Source organism: Gymnoscopelus microlampas (assembly GCF_963454915.1).
Source record: "Gymnoscopelus microlampas genome assembly, chromosome: 1".
Taxonomy (NCBI): Eukaryota; Metazoa; Chordata; class Actinopteri; order Myctophiformes; family Myctophidae; genus Gymnoscopelus; species Gymnoscopelus microlampas.
In genome coordinates, this window is record NC_139962.1 from 42055735 (window position 1) to 42072528 (window position 16794).

General features: G+C 42.2%; 1 protein-coding gene across 2 annotated transcripts; it reads right to left on the minus strand.

Moving 5' to 3' along the window:
* Positions 1-857: 857 nt before the first annotated feature.
* cnsta (consortin, connexin sorting protein a) lies at positions 858-16084 on the minus strand. 2 transcript variants are annotated; one of them, XM_084057597.1, is made up of 13 exons: positions 16057-16084; positions 13575-13679; positions 12441-12752; positions 11187-11923; positions 9670-9700; positions 8764-8850; positions 8492-8573; positions 8119-8140; positions 6914-6989; positions 5758-6185; positions 4774-4881; positions 4527-4671; positions 858-3264 (listed from the first exon to the last, which is right to left on the minus strand). In XM_084057597.1, the coding sequence occupies exons 2-13, from the start codon at positions 13585-13587 to the stop codon at positions 3068-3070; spliced, it is 2238 nt and encodes a 745-aa protein (XP_083913723.1). In that variant the 5' UTR covers positions 13588-13679; positions 16057-16084; the 3' UTR covers positions 858-3067. The 2 variants fall into 2 exon arrangements, with proteins under 2 accessions (XP_083913723.1, XP_083913722.1); XM_084057596.1 differs by having other exon boundaries at positions 4774-4884; positions 16057-16082.
* Positions 16085-16794: the final 710 nt, after the last annotated feature.

Here is a 16794-nt window from a genome sequence, read left to right on the forward strand (position 1 = left end):
CATTTCAGTTGATTTACGATAAACAATCAAAATGAATGAAATTATAGTGAGCTGGATGATGTCGGAGTCAACTTACAAATGCCTAAATGCCCCTTATCTTGATGTTGATCAGAATAATGGTACAGATTCATCATTCACGCCTTTCTAATCATTATTAGGAACAAATGACAGGGAATTCATAAAAATATCCACAACCTATAAATGTGACAGAGAAAATCACCTTTCAAAATAAATCACCTTAAAAAGAACACAGGATGAGAAAATAAAATTCTACCATGACAATAATTATGTCCAATAATCTTCATATTTTTAAACCCGATCATTATCATTATCTGAACCAGTCAGAGAACAAGTGCAAATAAAAGGATAAAAAGAGGAATAGACCAGAAACTATGTTTACCTTCTTTACAAAGTAGAGACCAGAGTGTTCATTCAGTTTCATAATAAAATATTGAAAATGCAAAGGTGAACCGAACCTTTGGGCAAAATGCGTCTTTAAGACAAATGATTTTTCCAGGATTTATTTTTTAAAGCACTTAATCAAATTACTGTCAATTTTGTCACAGAATAAAGTGAAATGTACACAAAAAATATATTAGATTTAAATCTGCTTTAAGTTTAAGTTAAGGGGTAAAGACCAGTGATAAAGCCAAGTTCCAGACTGAAACATCTCTTCATATCCTACAATTCTTAAGACAAGGACTCAAGTTGTGCAGTTAAGTCAATTAACAGCCTACATAAGACAGACTACAGAACAGCCAACAAAATTAATTCAGAGGCTTAAAATGAATAAAAGATGTTCTACTACTAGAGACAAACAGTCACACAGAATGATATAAACATGATGAACACAACTATTGATAAAAATACACACAATTATGTGAGTTTCAATAAAGACTTTTGTATCTGACGGTCAAATAAAAGAACATTTCTTTTTGTGTTTTCTTTTAAATTATTTACAGTATGTTTAGTCCGCAGTTGTGACAACTTCCTGCTGACTCAACAATATTCTAAGTCTTCATGGCTGTGTCTGAAATCACTCTCATTCACTACTCCCTATACAGGGAGTTCTATGTATGAGACTATATAGTGAACTCATTGGCAGAAAACCACTACACGGGTCGATGTTAATGACATCATTGCTGACGCACAATTAAAACGTGCCAGATCATCATTTCTTTCAGCATAATGCATGATGTATGTAGGTTTTGTGATAGTCGGCTGTGCCCTACTTTTCAGGATGCTGTGGGATAAAATGAGTTCACTATGTGTATAATAATGATCACTATACATTCGGACACCACTACAAAATGGCGTAATCAATAACTATACAGTATAGTGTTCTATACAGTGAGTAGGGAGTGATTTCGGACACAGCCCATATCTCAACATGATATACACAGATGCATATTGCTCCATTGCATATTGTGGCAGTGGGTGTGGTTTATTGGCTGCAAGGTTTTGGTTCAACATAAACACCTGTAGTCAATTGAACTGATTGTCTGTCAATCAGCCCTATACATCGTTTGTCTTGTCTCATGAACTGATGTGAGAGCTAAACCAGTCAAGGAAGCCTGCATACGTTTTATTCTGAACTGGCAGCCATTCCTACTTTTCCTACAACTATTACTATTCCTGAGAACTGCAGCCAAGTAAGAGGTTACCAATGGGAAACCATCACTGGCCAACTTCGACTGATTTCCTATGTCTGTGTGAGGTGGGTGCCCACCCCTTTAGGAGACCAGCGGCACTAGACGTTCACCAATTGGGGTGGGGAGATGAGGGGATGGGGGGCAGGGAGAGGCAACCACGCCCAATTGGGAGACCATTTTGTGTACCATTTCGTACTAGTGGCGCGGTGTGGGATTGGCTAATCTTGGTATATTTATGTATACAAATCTTTGATGTCGCACGCACACACTTTTCTCTCTCTTTACACTGACCTATCAGAAATAAAGAAAAATATAAACATAAATCTTGGATCAAGTACCCGGTGGAAGGAAATGTACCATAATATTGTTTTCTTTCTTTTCTGTTTTTGTTTTTGTTTTGGGGGGAGGTGGGGCGGTATTATTCCACAATTCGCTGGCCATTCCCCCACAGTTAATCAGTCAGTAGGAGTCACAGCAGTAAGGAAGGACATCAACTGTAATTGAACCAGGGTCTCTGCAGTGATGGGTGAGTGCTTGACCTCTTTGCCCCCCAGACGCCCCAGCAGTTGCATCTGAACCCAAACCCAAACCTCAGAAAGTTTCATTGTACATAAATAATACAGTTAACTTCTGTGGAGTCAGGTCTAGTTGTCTAGTTGTAATGGAGATGCTGATGTCACTCCATCCGCTCTCTGTGGGGTTTCTGTCACCGTAGTAACACAACCACAGTAAAAACAAGAAACTCTACAGATTCACTAATTGATTATTACAAAAATGTAAGTAACATGTAAGACATGATTTGTTCCTTCTAAAAACTTAAGTTAAGATTTAAAAATATCAATGATAAAAACACCCCTGCTTGCAGCGCTTTGCAGACTGACTGCTGTTATTTCCTGTTTGTTCATCTCCCACTTAAACAACTACAGTATATGTATTACAACTCTATAGCCTCTGAATGTAATGACTGATGATGATGATGATGCTCAATGTGAGTTTCAGTCATGATTGCCTCCAAACCTGTGTGAAATATCTTCCTTGTTTGGGAGTGTGTGTGTGTGTGTGTGTGTGTGTGTGTGTGTGTGTGTGTGTGTGTGTGTGTGTGTGTGTGTGTGTTTCTGGGTCAGACAATAACAGGCAGTGTACTCTTTCTTCATCTATCTCTACTTCCTCGGTCCTAGTCTTTCTCTCCTCTTTTCGAGGGAGAGGTCAGCTAAAGGTTTGGCCCCCTCCTGACCGCAGACCAGTAAGACTCAGTAGAATAACAAAGCATCAGAACCTCTCATTAAAACTCATTTCTGTACCTTTTCGTTATTTAGGCAGCATGTCAGCCAATCAGACTTATAATTCGCTATGGTCCAATCAGGCAGAAATACGTATTTAGAGACTATTAGAGGCGTACCAGTGGCTCCCAAAGTCTAAACTGGCCCTGAACCAGTTGTGAACCAGTGCTGCAACTGGCTGAAGTAGAAGTCTGTGTTTCTGGAGAAATCCTGACAGACTGAAGAATGGGTGTCGCCCAGAGCACAGTAGAGTGCAGTGCCTCCCACACTGATCACCACGGTAACGAAGCAGAGCAGGAAGAGCAACAGACATGAGTCTCCGCCCCCAACATCTGGAGAGAACCAGGAAAAAGAAAGTGAGATTAATACAGTACAGTATGTGGATAGACTGAATACAACAGTAAGTTTCGGTCAATTAATTTGATTGGACAAGAGGCATTCAATGATGCATGATCAAGCCCCCAGAACCGGAGGATTATTGAAGCCACAGTGGCCAAATCTGATATTGCAAGACTTCCGCATTTATAATTCTACTGCGCATGCTTCAACAGTCTGAAACGCTGGTGCGCCTGCACTATTGGCTACTCCAACGTTGGAGCCAATACCAGTAGAAGAGTGTACTTCCGGGTGCTTCATGGGCTTTTCAGCAACTTTCATTGAAATTAATAGGTGGGGGCGGGGCCGTCCGCTCTCTAGATATATTATAAGTCTATGATGCTGATATACAGTATAAAAGCAATGGATTTTTTTTACTCCTTTTTTAATTTATTTTTTACTTATTATAATTCCACTAGCTAGCTGTCATTAGCCTGAGTCTTTCACACTGAGTGATAATGAATTATAAGCTATAGCCTTGTACTATGATGAGATAAAGCACATGTAGCCTGTTGTTTTTCTTGTAAAGTTTTACTTTAGCATGTGTATAGCACATTCTGATGATGTAGGCATTGAAACAATAATGTAAATAAATTAGTTAGGCAAATAATGAACATTCTTTTTGATCATTTCAGCGATTGGGATGTGGAGAAAATAGGTTAATAGATTGCTAGAGGTCTGTTCATGCAGGTTGTGTGGCCACTGACCCGTTAACATGGGCGCCAAAAGTAAACATGTGTGTTTTGGGCATCACACTGGAGGTCAAGCTTTGTACTGAATATCAACATGGCTGTGATCGTCTCCTTTTCCTTTCTGTTTTGACCAACTGTTTATCTTTTTACATTTTCTCCCCAACTTAGTCGTTGCCAATTTCCCAGAATAAATAACGTGAAAAATACAATAAATACGGAGGTTGTGGGTACAAATCCACCGTGGTGCATCCGGCTTTGTCCGGCGTCTATGCGAACACAATTGACCTGTGTTCAGGGGAGGGAAGCCGGGCGGAGAGGGTGATATTGGTCATTGCATGTACTCCTACGGGCTGGGGCGGCACCTGTCAGTATTGGGCGGGAGGAGTAGGACGAAGGGTCTACATCCTCCCGCAGAAGGCTCCTCACTGGCAGGTGAATTAGTAGGATTCAACAATAGTGACAACACAGAAATGTGTCTAGGGGGAGGAATTAATTGGTTTTGTAGGACATACTGTACACATACTCACCATGCTCAAAGCAATCATCAGGGACATTAAAGTGGACTCTTCTCTTGGCGGGAGGTCTGGGGTGTGACTGTGCCGACACACAAAGATCTTGTACACAGACACTCCTTTTCTTCAAGATCGAGACCAGTCCAGAGGCAGGAGACGTCTGGAGGGAAAGACATACACCACATGAGCATGTACAGAAAAGGAACACATTCATTATCATGTCAACACACGCTCATGCACGCACACACACTCACACACACACCTGTTCTATGGTGATGAGTCTAGCCAGGTCGTCTAAGGAGGAAGATTCTCTGATGAGGTTCATGTTCTCTACTCCATTTTCCTCCTCCTCACCATACTCTTCATCACCCTGCTGAAGGAGTTAAATCAGTCAACTTTACATTCTGTTCATTCAACTGGAATCTACTGATTGTGATATGAGCTCTTAAAGGGACTACACCATGAATTTTAACCTTTTCTTATTTTTTGTGTGTTTTTGGTCTCCCCTACCTCTCTTCTATCCCAAACAATACCCCAGTTTGATGTAAATTGGTCTCAAAACAGGCCAAACTGATTTACCCCCGAAAGTGACGACATTAGCAATACCTCCCGTTTTTCAGTTCCAACATATTAAAAAATACAATAAATAAAAAATATATTTTTCTTTTCTTTTTTCCACACAGAACCAGGAGAAAACATGCATACTGTCTAAATAGCGGCACGTGCCAAATCAGGACAATGTGGTATTGCAGGTAAAAGTGCTTTATAAGCCAGAGAGAAGTTAGTTGGAATGAGTATATCTGAGGCTTGATTTAGGCTCAAACCTTTTGAAAACGTTTGAGGGACATAAACAATATGATATTAAATATTAAATATATGTTTTAAATTCATAGTGTAGATCCTTTAAAAGATCGAAAGACTCAAAGCCTGCCAGGGGATGTTCTCAGGCTAGTTATGTTGATACCCTCTGATCCGTTACTCACTAACATGAGACCCAGTTTTTTTTTTACTATAGTAACTTCTCAGGGTATTTGAACGTTACATAAATGTACAGTACAGCAATCGATGGGAATGTTTTTACCTTACTGCGTGTGTGCATATCAGCGCCCGCTCAGGGCATATGTCGGGCTTGACCAGTCCATATATCTGCATATTTGCGTGCCCACCACAGACAGACAGACAGACACACCTCCCACCACAACTTGATACTTTATAGAGTAGATAATAAACCACATAAGATCTGTACCTGGGTCTGCCCATGATGGTCCTCTAAAGACAGGACGTTCTCTGAGACCATTTTTTGTTGGATGGGGACAGATCTGAGATCAGCTGAGGAGTCCCACCCTCCCTTCTGCTTCTCCTCTTCCTCATTGTTCACCTCCACAGCCTCCTCTACTCTCTCTCTTTCAATCTCCGTCTTTCCTCTTTCTCCACTCTGCAGTTCTTCAGACGTGGATCGGTCCATTTCTCCGTGGGTGAGGTGGTCTTCTACAGAGGTGGTATGCCCAGCCCCGCCCATCCGTTGGCTCTCCAGCACGTCGGTCAACTGGTTCCCATGGAGACTTATCCGTTCCTCCTCTGTGTACCCGTCCGTTTCCTCTGTGAAGGATCTGACTGGTGGGCTGCTCTTGGAGGAGTCTGTATGTGTCTCCACCTGTTCTGTCTCTCCTCTAACTGGACGGGCAGAGGGAGGGGGAGAGAGCGAGACAGACAGACAGACAGAGACACACATTAAGCAGGGAGACAGAGAACCATTCACCAGTAATTGTAGATGAAGAGACCATACAGGTGTTTCTTCTGGAGGTCAGATGCACCTTTCACTACAGCCTAGAGGAGCTGCTAAGATATCAACTACTGATTAATGAATGTAGGCTACTAGTCTTATATTAGTAGTCTAGGGCATATCTACTAGACTTTATATTTGGTAGTTAGGATATGATTACTCTTTATATTTAGTAGTCTAGGGCAACAACAACCTGCTTGAAATATTCCAGTCACAGATAGACCCACAGACACTACCGCAATCTGAACTTTATATACAGTGGGCACTCTCTCATAGAATACTGGATAAGGCGCAAGACTCTGAAAGAGTGTTTGTGTGTGTGTGCGTGCATGCGTGTGTGTGTGTGTGTGTGTGTGTGTGTGTGTGTGTGTGTGTGTGTGTGTGTGTGTGTGTGTGTGTGTGTGTGTGTGTGTGTGTGTGTGTGTGTGTGTGTGTGTGTGTGTGTGTGTGTGTGTGTGTGTGTGTGTGTGTGTGTGTGTGTGTGTGTGTGTGTGTGTGTGTGTGTGTGTTTGCATGCATGTGTGTGTATATATATATATACACACACACACACACACATAATAACACACACATGCACGCACACACTCATATACTCAGAATCATCCACACATCTAGTCACCTGGTATCCACGTCGACGGCAGACCAGAGAGTCGATCCTGTCCAGCTGCAGACAAACTTCTGTCCAGAGACGCACACTATAAACACACACATACACACAGAGTTTAAAAAATCATTCTAACTCAAGTGGATGACACAGTCCATATAACAACTGCCACAAAGACAATGGTGAACGATTAGTTATTGTTATACTGCTTGGTGTGAATGGCCCTTTAGAATATTGTTTTTAACTATGTCTTTATAGTTATAGTGCTTAGTGTGAACCATGGATATTGTCATGGCTAGGGGACGTTTAAAGTCAGCCCCCTGGCCAGTGCCACTGGCTTCGGATGCTGTCAATGCACTGAATGGGAAATTATCAAGTTTAATCAGACTATTGATGGGTGAGATACTGACCTACCCGGGGGCAAACACTCACCCCAAAACTTGATTCACGATTCTGTGCCTGGGCCCATAACTTGAGGCCTTGAGTCGGCTCAAGCGAACTTCGCAACGTTCGGCACGGCAACTCGCTCACTTTAGCTTGCTTGTGGTGCCTCTCGTGGCTCAAGTTCGCTTGAGACGGCAGATCTCACCAATCAATAGTCTGATTAAACGTGGGTAGGTCAGTATCTCACCTACTTAGACCAATCAATAGTCTTTACGTGATAATATCCCATTCAGTGCATTGACAGCATTAGAAATGGGTGCCAGTGCAATATTCATGACCATGGGCTTGACTACCACATACAGTATGTTATGAAATCAAATAGTTACCATGTTGTCAGAAGGATTCACAAAATAAATATACACCAACATCAAAATGTTATGTTTTCTACAGGATGGTCTGAGCCTGAGGTATCCTTCTGCTGAATTCATGTGGTTACTACAGTTTATCATGGTTAATGAGCAGTACACTAGCTAGCTGATGAATGGCTAAGCTAGCAACATTTGCTTTGTGCCAACAACACCTGTAGCCATGGTATATTCACGATATATCCTCATATATTATAGCCTCATGTGCATTATTGCTTAACCCATTTTGACCTGTTGTAAGCTATACGTCTTTAATTACTGCAGAACACCAATGAATAATCAATATGATGGATGAGGAAAGTTACAAGTTACAGTTAAGACCATACAGAGTACAGACACACGCAGACATGCATATTATCAACACATGAACCCTGACTTTATACCATGGTTCAGAACAGAGGGATGTCTTACCAAAATGTGTCCTGCAGAAGGTCTGTGAGAGAGAGACAGAAGAAGTCAGACAGAAAGACGGAGTGTCTTCAGTAAATGAAGGTGAAGGCTTGGTGTCAGAGCTACAATCTAATATTAGACAGAACAGATTTCCCTGGCTATTACACTGTCTGTGAGTGTCAAGAGTGCGTGTGTGTGTGTGTGTGTGTGTGTGTGTGTGTGTGTGTGTGTGTGTGTGTGTGTGTGTGTGTGTCCTTAGCAGTATCATGTCTCAAATGTCTGAAAGTGCAGCAGTAAGGAGACATATGTTTACACTATTACACACACACACACACACACACACACACACACACACACACACACACACACACACACACACACACTAAAGACTGACCGTTGGTGTGTCTGACAGATGTGTGTGAGGACGTTCAACTGCTGGGAACACTGGTCTGAAACCAGTGTTCTACAACGACTCTCTGAGACAAAGAAAGACAGAGGGAAAGAGAAAAAAAAAATTAATGTGAATGTTTGCTTGCATTTATGTTGGTGTGTACCTGCAAAGTGTGTGTGTGTGTGTGTGTGTGTGTGTGTGTGTGTGTGTGTGTGTGTGTGTGTGTGTGTGTGTGTGTGTGTGTGTGTGTGTGTGTGTGTGTGTGTGTGTCTTACCCCAGTGTTCCTGCAGTGTGTTGATGTTGTCTATTATTCTCTGTTGATATAGTCTCTCTAGCTGGAGACAACACAATGCACTCTGGTCTGAAGGTCAAAGTTAAGGAACTTGGTGGTTTAGGGTTGGGCCAGTGAAATGTACAAACCAGCAATTTGTGTGATTACTGAATCATACTGGTAATAACCATTTGTGCCACTAGGTGGCACAAACACATAATCCAGTTTCTCCTGAACGGAGTAAAAAGTACCCCTAGGAGACCCGGACCCCACTTTGAGAACCAGTGTCGTACTCGTAAAGCATATCTACTGAAAATGTTTGGGGAAATTGGGGCTTTACGTCAACCTTAATCCGCAGTAACCTACATCATCAGTTATTGTTTTGTTTTGTTACTGTCATGTTTAGTTCATGATGGCAAGAAAGGTAGTCACCTTCCTGCAATGTGTCACCAAGTTATTCCACCACTTTACTTTACACCGCTCGTTCCATTGCAGTCACTGTGCTTGCTTGTATAATATCCACAACCCATAAGAGTTCGGGTCCCTGTTTAATTATCGTCAATTGGGTCCGGGTTTCATGGTTCAGATTCTATTATCTCGGGTCCCGGGTCTGTTTATCATGTGTATAATACCCTCGAGTGAACCGAGAAGACCCGTACTCAGTGCTGATCTGGAGAGAAACTCTGACATCTACTCTGTGCATGGCCCCAAATTATTGCCTGAATGTCTTATAAACACAAAAGCTGTATAACTCGTTTGCGCAATTAAACCACTCTAAGCCTGTAGTCACATCATATTAGTAAAACTGGAAACGAACCAACTCTAGTTTGGTCCAGTACACGCTTCAGGTTTTACCGGTGCCATGCAATGTACAAGCTTACACTTGTTAATACACACACATAAGGATACAATCTTCCTGGAGGGCAAAGGCATCAGCAATCTGTTAAGAAAGCCAAAGGGAGAGAGTGAGAGAGAAAACTTGATTCAGACAATAAACAGAGTAGCAGAGTAACAAAGCCTCAAGCAGAACACACTCTACCGCTCTCCAGCAACTGACATCCTCTCTCAGCTGACTACAAACTTACAACCCTGAGGACAAGAGAGAGAGACAGAGGAGAGCAGAAGCGCTCTAACTTTTGATGAAGAGGCAGTGACAACTGAATACTCTCTGTCTGTCTCTCTCTTCTCTTTTCCTTCCAACAATTCATATTCATGAATCAATGTTGTTTTGTTTTCCTCTCTTTGTCTGTCTCTGTATAACTTAAATCAGTGAGAGGAGCTTTCACATCGAACGTACCTGTTCTCTCATGTAGCGACAAGACAGTAATGGAGACAGGGAGAGAGGGGAAGAGAGAAAGAGAGAGAGAGCACCCTTGCCTGAGGAGAAAACGCGATTTTTTTTCCATTTCATGAGCCGAGTAAATAAGAGGGAGTTGATTATGGTGAGAAAGTATTTTCACAGATTGTGCATTGAAGTTATGTGGTACGTTTCAAACTATATAATTAAGTAAGTAGGTCAGCGAGACTTAACATGCTTATCATTATTATATCATTGACAACATTGAATGTTCAAACGCTTATATGAATGCTTATATGAAAGTCTATGTTGGTCAGCTGGTAACTTAGCTAGCCAGCTATAATGTCCAGAAGTTATTATGGTGAGAAAAGAATGACAAATTGACAATGGTTGACATTATTTTCTGGGCTTCTCTCCCTGAGCCACCATCATTAGCTAATGTTACACCACGCTAACTTATGATAGCTAACATACTTATGCCTATGCTAATTATAAACACTAGACCATACCCGGTCGACGCATCCGTGGGGGGATATGCGCACATGATCTGGCAAACCGGGAGGCGACATTGTTTGACACATAAACGCTAATAAGAAGCTGAGATTTGATGAAATTGAAAAACGGGCTTCACAGTTAAGTTCAGATGGTAATGGTCAATGGCTGTGTGCAAAATCAGAGCAATTGGTCCAGCCACTGAGGAGAACCGGGTAGCTTCACCTACTCACGAGGTTACTAGAATTATGGTAGGATATAATATTATGTGCCAGTATGGTCAGCTACTGTAGCATGACACGGTGAACATCTGTTCAGCTACCAAGCTAATTCACAAACATTACTATAAATTGTTTGACCATGAAATGTTGACCTGCAGATGCAGCCAGATGCACTCTATAGGGCCTATAGAGTGCATCTATATGGCCTAGTATTATAGGCCATATCAATTACAAACTCTGTGAACAATGCATCACATGAGAAGTTGACTAACTATCTGACTGACTGGCTGAATTACTTTCTAGTTGACTGACTGACTGACTGACTGATGGACTAATGACTCTTGATGCCCCCTGCTGCAACATGGCAACAACAAAATGTAAAAGACAACTATTTGAGTGATGGGTAGACTTTTCACCTGGTGAAGGTATTGAGGAAGATGGATGTCATCGCCCATCTGTCCCAGCCGCTGCAGAGAGGCCAGTAGAGTAGAGCTAGGGATGGTCCCTGTAGTGGAGGTGGGAACAGTGATAGAGATGGGCCCAGAGGTGGAGGTAGTAGGTCCTGTCATGTCCTGTCTGGTAATAGAGGCACTGAGCCCTGTGGTGCAGTCAGCTGTTTTAGATGAACCCGGCCCCATGGCTGAAGTGAAGGAGCTTCCAGAGCCACAGGGAAGGATGCTATCTGTAGAAAAGTTAGCAGGGCCTTTAGTGGAGTTGATGGTTCCAATGCATGTAGGCCCACTCATGCAGGCCGACCCTGCAGCCGACAGTATTGTCAATGTAGAGTTAATAGGCCCTGTGATGCAGGTGGATCCTGTGGTGGTTATGGTTAATGTGGAGTCAATAGGCCTGGTGATGCAGGTATGAGAGTCCAACTCCAGATCACAATGGTTCTGTGCCACTCTACTGATGGGATATGTAGCTCCAAGAGTGGCCACTGGTGTGACTGGGGATGCAGTCTCTGGACTGGTCGAAGGGCTAATGGGATTTGTACGTTCAAGACTGGCTGTTGGCATGTCTTGAGATGGAGGCTCTGGAGTGTTGCCAGAGCTGATGGGATATGGGGTTTCAAGACTGGTCACAGACGTGACTGGAGATGTTGGCTCTGGACTGGTCCCTGGGCTGATGGGATATGGAGTTTCCAGCAGACTGCCTACAGTCAGGAAGCATCAGTACATGGAGAGAGAAATAGGGGGATAGGTACAGAGAAGAAGAGATAAAGACAGATCGAGGAGAGAGAGAGAGAGAGAGAGGGAGAGAGAGACATAGATAGATCAGTCAGAAACAATCCTTTTAAGAAACACACCTTGGGGTACAAAACCCTGCCTACATATCTGTTGTTTGATCTCTCTGTTCCGAAATGTTTTACTTATGATATTTCTGACTCAAAAGTTAATAATCTCTTTGGGCCAGCCTACTGAGTCCTGACCATTCCCACCAAGTTCCAAGACCCAGATTATCTGCTAAATCCTTTCTCAAGTTATTGGTTTCAAACAGATAAACAGACAGGAGTGATTACATCCTAGTATTCATGGCAGGTAACATGATCAGTAATTGAGTTTTGTAATTGGAGAATTGATCTACTTTATTCTGCTGACATTTAAAATGGATTGTTGTTGCTGTTTTAGTCTTTGTCTATGTCCATTAGTGTATGTGCGTGTATGTGTTACCAGTTTCAGAGTAGGAGTCAGTTGTGCATGTGTCCAGGGACTGACAGCGAATCAGGCTCGACTCGTCTGACGTGTCTTCTTCCTTCATCATCTCGTCATTCTCTTCATCCTCCTCTCCTTTAATCCCTCTGCATCCCTCCTCCCTGACTTCCTCCTCTTCCTCTCCATTGTGGTTGAGGGAGATGAGTTCACATCCCAGAGTCTGAGAGTGCGTGTGTGACTCATTCAAGTTCGGGTCAGGCTGATTATCACAGAGTTCAGCCCCATCCCCCTGACCCTCTGACATCACTGGCCGAGGCTTCTCACACTGACCTAAAAAGAAAAGAAGAGATTAATATAGAAGCTAAGAAGATATGTCACACAAAAGAATAAATAAGCGAAGCACCACATTATCAGCGTATTCGTGCTGACAACGCATCGCAAAGCGACACGTCGATCAGAGCGTTCACGTGAAATAATTTATCTCGCTCTCCCCTCCTCTCTCTACCTCTCTCGTCTCGTCTGAAATCACACACACAACAGAAACTGTTGGAATCCTGGTACACAGACACCGCCACAACTTGAACTTCATATAGAAGATTATTGGAGCATTTAATTTGCCATGTTGTTTGCTGTGTGTTAGAGAGTGATATGTGTTCAGGATATTTTATGTTACTTATTCTGAATTCATTAAAGACTTTGTCTAATTTTTATGAAGAGTCAGGTTGTTGTTTTAGTTTTTTGAATTTTACTTTTGTGTGTGGGTACAGGGTGGGTTTGGGTTTATGTCTGTATACTGTATGTCCATATGTATTGTAACCAGACATTGGGCCATGTCTTTTTTTGTCATGCAATCATTTGGGGGAAAAGAAAAACTAATACAATTAGACATTGCTTAAAAATGAAAACAATCTGTGCCTCCCTGTTTGTTTCCATAACATCCATCTAAAAACAAAAGACAAACCATAAAGAGGAATGAAAATGTACTGGTCATGAAATTATATTTCTAAATTAAATGTTAGAACTTAGAATGCAAGTTAGGAATGACATTACTGCTGTGACAAAGCTAAAGAAATAAGTAAACAAATAAAAACATTAAAACCATTAAATACACTGGTACCAGTAGAGACATTACTACAATGATCAGATACTGACCACCATGTTCCATCAGTCTCTACCCTCACAACCTCGGACCTCTCAGCAAGTACCTGTATGTAGGTCAACCCTGCCAAGACACACACCTTCTCTAACCCTAAAAAGCTAAAAAGTAAAAAGAGATGGGAGAAAGCAAGGGAGGGAGGGAGTGATAGGGAGAGATTGACAGCAAAGCAGGAACAGAGTTAAAAAAAAAGACGGAACAAGTTCCACATCATTCCTGAGTTGGGTGCAACCCCTGAAGCCCGTTCACATTTAAAAACCTGTTCACATATAAAAACAGGGATGCTGAAGAGTATATCAAAATAAGAGACCTGCTCAACAACACCTGCTCAGAATTGGACAACATGGTGAATAACAGCAGCATACTGTATCTCACAGCTGATGCAAAGAAATATAGAAGATATAAAGGACAGCTTCCAGACAGACCACTGCAGAAAAAAACATGCATGACAACCAACTCTTAAATCTAGCAGAACTAACAAAACAACTAACATTTGTTAAAATACAAAATGACTAAGGACTGCAGAGAAGTCAATAGAGAGAAAGAGTGAGAGGGAGAGAGAGCTGTAAACTGCAGACAACGTGTGGTACCATTCACCAAACAAACAGGAATAAAACAGAGAAGAGACTCAGGCGGTATGCTAATATGGAACAAATCAAAACTAACCCATTCCGTTAAGCTAATCAAAACCGAGAAAAAAATCATCTGGTTAGAAAAATATAAGGAACTTACCTCAACCAAAAAACGACCTATATGTGCTACCTATATCCCCCTTTTGAAAACCCATACATGGTATGTTCTCTATCCTGGAGGAAAAAAGACACCCTTTTCTAGGCTCATGGTTGTGGGGACTTCAACAGGACGAGAACCTGACACTGTCAACACACAGGGAGAGATAAACACCTACCAGGAGGTGGAAACAACATCTCCCCCAATATGCCCCCCCAGATACAAGTATGACAAGGCAACACACATGAGTCACGTCAGATGACTGATGTCACAGGCTGGTCACATGAAGTCTGAGACCCTCGTTGGAGCTAGGCCGTTTTTATGTGGATCCCGACTCCTCCCGAGATCCAGATATTCCTATTTATTATAGCATCTGTATTTGACGGTATTGAAAATCATACCTTTTGCGATTTCTAAATACCCTGATATACTACCTTACGTTTACCTTCACCAGTAATAATTGGTGAGATGCTGCCCAACAGAGCTCAATCACAATACATACAATGAAAATGAGTTGCCAGTGTTGCCACAAACTCACTTTTACAACGCAAATGTATTATTCAAAATAGAGTCCAATTTCTGCAGTCCATCCTGCCTTCATCAGGGAATCAGGTATATACATCCTTTCACTTTACATCTCTCTACTGCACCAGATAATCAGGTAAATGCATCATAATCATTCCAAAGAGAATATTTGGTCTGTCTTATAGGATTCAAATGGGATAATACAGTAAATGCTATACTGTAGGCCTATATGATGAAAAAAACACTCTCTCCTACCACACAAGACATACAGTATAACAAAGATATATGTTGTTTTCTGATATTCTCTGTCCCAATGGGGGCCAGAATGCTCATAGAGACAACAACAACTCAATGTTGCTTATGCAACCTCTGGATTACATGGTCCCAAAGGTGTGTGTGTGTGTGTGTGTGTGTGTGTGTGTGTGTGTGTGTGTGTGTGTGTGTGTGTGTGTGTGTGTGTGTGTGTGTGTGTGTGTGTGTGTGTGTGTGTGTGTGTGTGTGTGTGTTATAAATCAACCTCTATATTGCTTTCACTCATGGTCATCCCATCCATCCATCCAACCATCCATCCATCCTCTCTCTGTCCTATGTTGCCTCCTCTGTAGGGGAGCATCATGATGAATAATGAAAGCCAAACAGACAGAAAGCTAAAGACCCGGGGAGAGTGAAACAGACAGGAGGCAGATACACCATCACACGAAATAAAACGGTAGAGACCAGAGAGAACAGAGCGTTATTATCACCCGCCTGTCATTCTGAACCAAAGTCTCTCTCTCTCTCTCTCACACACACACACACACACACACACACACACACACACACACACACATACACACACACACGCTTGACAGCTCGGAGCATTAACGTGAGCTGTCAAGCGTATATCTCTGAGCTAGCCATGCAGCTGGCTAACTAGCTGTTTAGTCCAGCTTTAGCACCCTAGCTTGTTGTCACTTATTAAATATAACATATGCTGCTTCTATTGTCTCTGATAGACTTCATAGACGGTTACACCAAATCACACCAGAAAAAGACCAATCCTATTATACGTGTTGTGGTAAAAAGGTACCAGCGGTGTAGCTAACGTTAAGCTAGCCTGCTGCTGCAGTGAGGTTCCACAGACTCGCACACATTAATTGAATTAACGTACATTCATTCATGCACACTCACTCATGTCCTTTCACGTTATAAAACAGTGAGATAAAACAACCAAACAGAACTTACAGTTGAATGCGGTGTCTTCTTGGTGTCTGTATGGCTGACACTTTAACTCCGACCTGGGTGGACTTGACTAACCTACTGTACTGGTGTTGTTGTAACAACAGCTGGATGGACCTGCTCTGCATATGTTGTCGCCACCCAGCGGTTTCACTCACAGCTGTGTGGAGAAACTCCAATCATCCAATAGAGCAGTGGTTCTCAAACGTTTTCATATTATCAAGGACACCCACATTAATGTCTTAAGCTGTGGACCCCCATCTGAAAAGATATTGTGCCAGGGACCACCCATACAAAATTTGTGTTGTTAAAATGTTACTAAATATACATTTTTAAGTGTATTCAAGTTTTTGAAAACAGCAGATAAGGGCCTATACAAGCTCACAGTGTGTCACATAGTGGCACGTTGTGAGCTTGTTGCTTGATATATAGGGTTAAAGTGGTTAAACTGATGCTATAAACTCATCTTGCTGGGGACCCCCTAACCATGTGTCACCAGGCCTTCCAGGGGACCCGGCTGGAACCCCCCCCAAGGATCCCTGGGGGTCCCACACTTTGAGAACCATTGGAATAGAGGTGTCAGGAGCTCTTATCTGCAAAGGATCCCTTTCGTGCGACCACCCATATAGCTCCACATAACGGGGGGACCACATAAAGAGCAATGAATTCATCGCAACTCTTATTTTAGGGTCCACTCTTTAAATAAAAAATATTTTTATTTCATCCTATGATACAGGTTTCCTG